The sequence below is a fragment of the Nyctereutes procyonoides genome, unplaced genomic scaffold, assembly GCF_905146905.1.
Source record: "Nyctereutes procyonoides isolate TBG_1078 unplaced genomic scaffold, NYPRO_anot_genome, whole genome shotgun sequence".
NCBI lineage: Eukaryota > Metazoa > Chordata > Mammalia > Carnivora > Canidae > Nyctereutes > Nyctereutes procyonoides.
Window position 1 is genome coordinate 28,647,075 of NW_026575121.1, and position 2,953 is coordinate 28,650,027.

The 2,953-nt window shown below is 53.6% G+C and overlaps 1 protein-coding gene across 1 annotated transcript; it reads left to right on the forward strand.

The window, feature by feature from the left end:
• The first annotated feature begins 541 nt into the window (after window positions 1-541).
• LOC129516569 (uncharacterized) lies at window positions 542-2,506 on the forward strand. The gene is made up of 2 exons (XM_055336043.1): window positions 542-1,709; window positions 2,013-2,506. Exons 1-2 carry the CDS (start codon window positions 1,221-1,223, stop codon window positions 2,190-2,192), a joined length of 669 nt encoding a protein of 222 aa, XP_055192018.1. The 5' UTR covers window positions 542-1,220; the 3' UTR covers window positions 2,193-2,506.
• The last annotated feature ends 447 nt before the right edge of the window (window positions 2,507-2,953 follow it).

Here is a 2,953-nt window from a genome sequence, read left to right on the forward strand (position 1 = left end):
TTGCCCAAGGAAGGGCCAAACGCAGGGACCTAAAAAGAAGCCCATTCCTGTTTTGTCCCTAGAAGATGAAGATTAGGGATGTCAGGGCCAGGAAACCCCCCCCCCCAGCCTCGGATAACCCTTAAAGTGGGGGGACAGCCGGTGACCTTCCTGGTCGATACGGGAGCTCAACATTCAGTTTTAACTGAGGCAAAAGGACCCTTGAGCTCTAAAACGTCTTGGGTTCAGGGGGCAACTGGAGGCAAGTTATATCGATGGACAACCGAACGGAAGGTCCACCTGAGCACTGGGCAAGTAACGCATTCCTTCTTACTGGTCCCAGACTGCCCTTACCCTCTCCTAGGCAGAGACCTTCTTTCAAAAGTAGGGGCCCAGATACATTTTCAGCAAAAAGGGGCCACTATTACTGGCGCGGGAGGGCAGCCCCTCCAGGTACTGACCTTGCGCCTAGAGGATGAACACCGGCTGCACGAGGACTCTCCACCGGCCGTACAGCCCCTAGATTCTGAATGGCTCACTAACTACTCTCAGGCCTGGGTGGAAACGGCCGGAATGGGACTAGCTGTAAACCAGCCGCCCATAATTATAAACTTAAAACCCTCGGCCACCCCCATATCGATCCGGCAATATTCAATGAGCAAAGAGGCCAAAGAAGGCATTTGGCCCCATATACAGAGACTATTACAATTGGGCATTTTAATACCTTGCCAGTTGCCCTGGAATACTCCTCTATTACCCGTAAAAAAACCCGGCACAGGAGATTACCGGCCGGTACAAGATTTACGAGAGGTTAACTGGAGGCCAGAGGTGGCTGACGGAGAGCTGCAAAAAGGCTGTAGCCCTGATCCCAGCACCCACTAATGCCAAAGGACTACGAGAGTTCCTCGGCAGTGCTGGGTTCTGCCGCCTCTGGATACCCGGGTTTGCGGAGATGGCGGCTCCCCTATATCCTCTCACGAAATCCAACACCCCCTACCACTGGGGAAAGGAGCAGCAATTGGCTTTTGACAAAATAAAAAGGGCCTTATTGACTGCCCCTGCCCTGAGCCTCCCAGATGTAACCAAGCCTTTTACGCTATATGTTGATGAACATAATGGAATAGCCAAAGGGGTCCTAACTCAAAAACTGGGACCCTGGAAAAGGCCCGTGGCATACTTTTCAAAAAAAATTAGACAGCGTGGCTGCAGGATGGCCCCCATGTCTCCGGATAATAGCGGCTATGGCAGTCCTGGTAAAAGACTCAGACAAGTTGACTTTTGGCCAACCCCTCACTGTGGTGGCCCCCCACGCCGTAGAGACAGTCATCCGCCAGCCCCCTGATCGATGGCTCTCAAACGCCCGGGTCACCCATTATCAGGCCATGTTACTGAATTCTGAGCAGATACAGTTTGGAACGGCTACATCTCTAAACCCGGCCACCTTGCTTCCAGAAACCGAGTCCCCCTCCCTAGTAATGCATGATTGCCACCAGATCCTAGCTGAAGTCCATGGCACCAGAGGGGACTTGACGGACCAGCCTTTGCCAGATGCTGAAGCAACCTGGTACACCGATGGGAGTAGCTTTCTACGAAATGGCTGGACAGAAGCTTTCCCCACCAAGCGAGAAACCGCCCAGGTGGTTGTCAAGAAAATCCTGGAAGAAATTTTCCCCCGGTTTGGACTGCCCAAGGTAATAGGGTCGGACAACAGCCCCGCCTTCGTCTCCCAGGTAAGTCAGTTGGTGGCCAGATTACTGGGGATAAATTGGAAATTACATTGTGCATACAGACCCCAGAGCTCAGGTCAGGTAGAAAGAATGAATAGAACAATTAAAGAGACCCTAACTAAATTGACATTGGAGACTGGCACTAGAGACTGGGTCCAACTCCTCCCTATGGTTCTGTTCCGAGTCCGGAACACTCCCGCGCGCCATGGGCTAACTCCTTACGAGATTCTCTATGGAGGTCCCCCACCAGTAACGGACTTACTAGATTCTGCTCTTGACCCTCTTGCTAACACTCCCGGTTTACAGGACAGGCTAAAGGCGCTCCAGATTATCCAGCACCAGATCTGGAAACCCCTTGCGGCTGTCTACCGCCCCGGAGACACACCGGCCCACACCCGTTCCAGATCGGGGACTCCGCCTACGTCAGGAGACATCAGTCCAGGACGCTTGAGCCCCGCTGGAAGGGCCCATATACTGTACTACTGACCACCCCAACCGCCTTAAAGGTAGACGGCATTGCTGCTTGGGTCCACGCCTCACACGTCCAGCGCGCCCCATCAACGAGCACCGCTGACGCCAGCCAGGACGGACCGGACGAGCCACTCCAGTGGAAGCTCCACCGCACCCAAAACCCGCTCAAGATAAGACTTTCATAAATTGTTCAATGACAGTTGTTATATTCCTACCTCTCCTAGCGCTCTTCACCTCCGCCAAAGGGGACCCTCATGCCCTCAAAAGGTTAACCTGGCAGGTACTAACGTCTGGGGGTGACGACGTCTGGTCTATAACTGAGACCGCCCCCGTGGGAACCTGGTGGCCTGACCTATATCCTGACCTATGCAAGCTAACCATAGGGGCCCCTAGCCCATGGGACCTAGAGGGATACTTCGACACCTCTAGAGCCCCTAACCAAGAAAGCCCTCCAGGGCGACTGGGATTAGACCCATGGGGAGGCTGTGGCACGCCTGACAGAAGGGCCATGCTAAGCACTCTTCCCTTTTATGTCTGTCCCGGGCACCACAGAGATCGCAGGCTAAATCCCACCTGTGGAGGAGGGGAATATTTTTATTGTAAAAATTGGGGGTGCGAAACTACGGGGGATACAGAATGGAGGCCCTCCTCCTCCTGGGATTATATCACTGTCAAGGCTAACTATACTCACCCGACATTTAGCAAATGGAAAACCCTTAATTATGGGCCCTGCCAAGGGTGGTGTCATCCCCTACGGATATCCTTCGCGGAGCCCG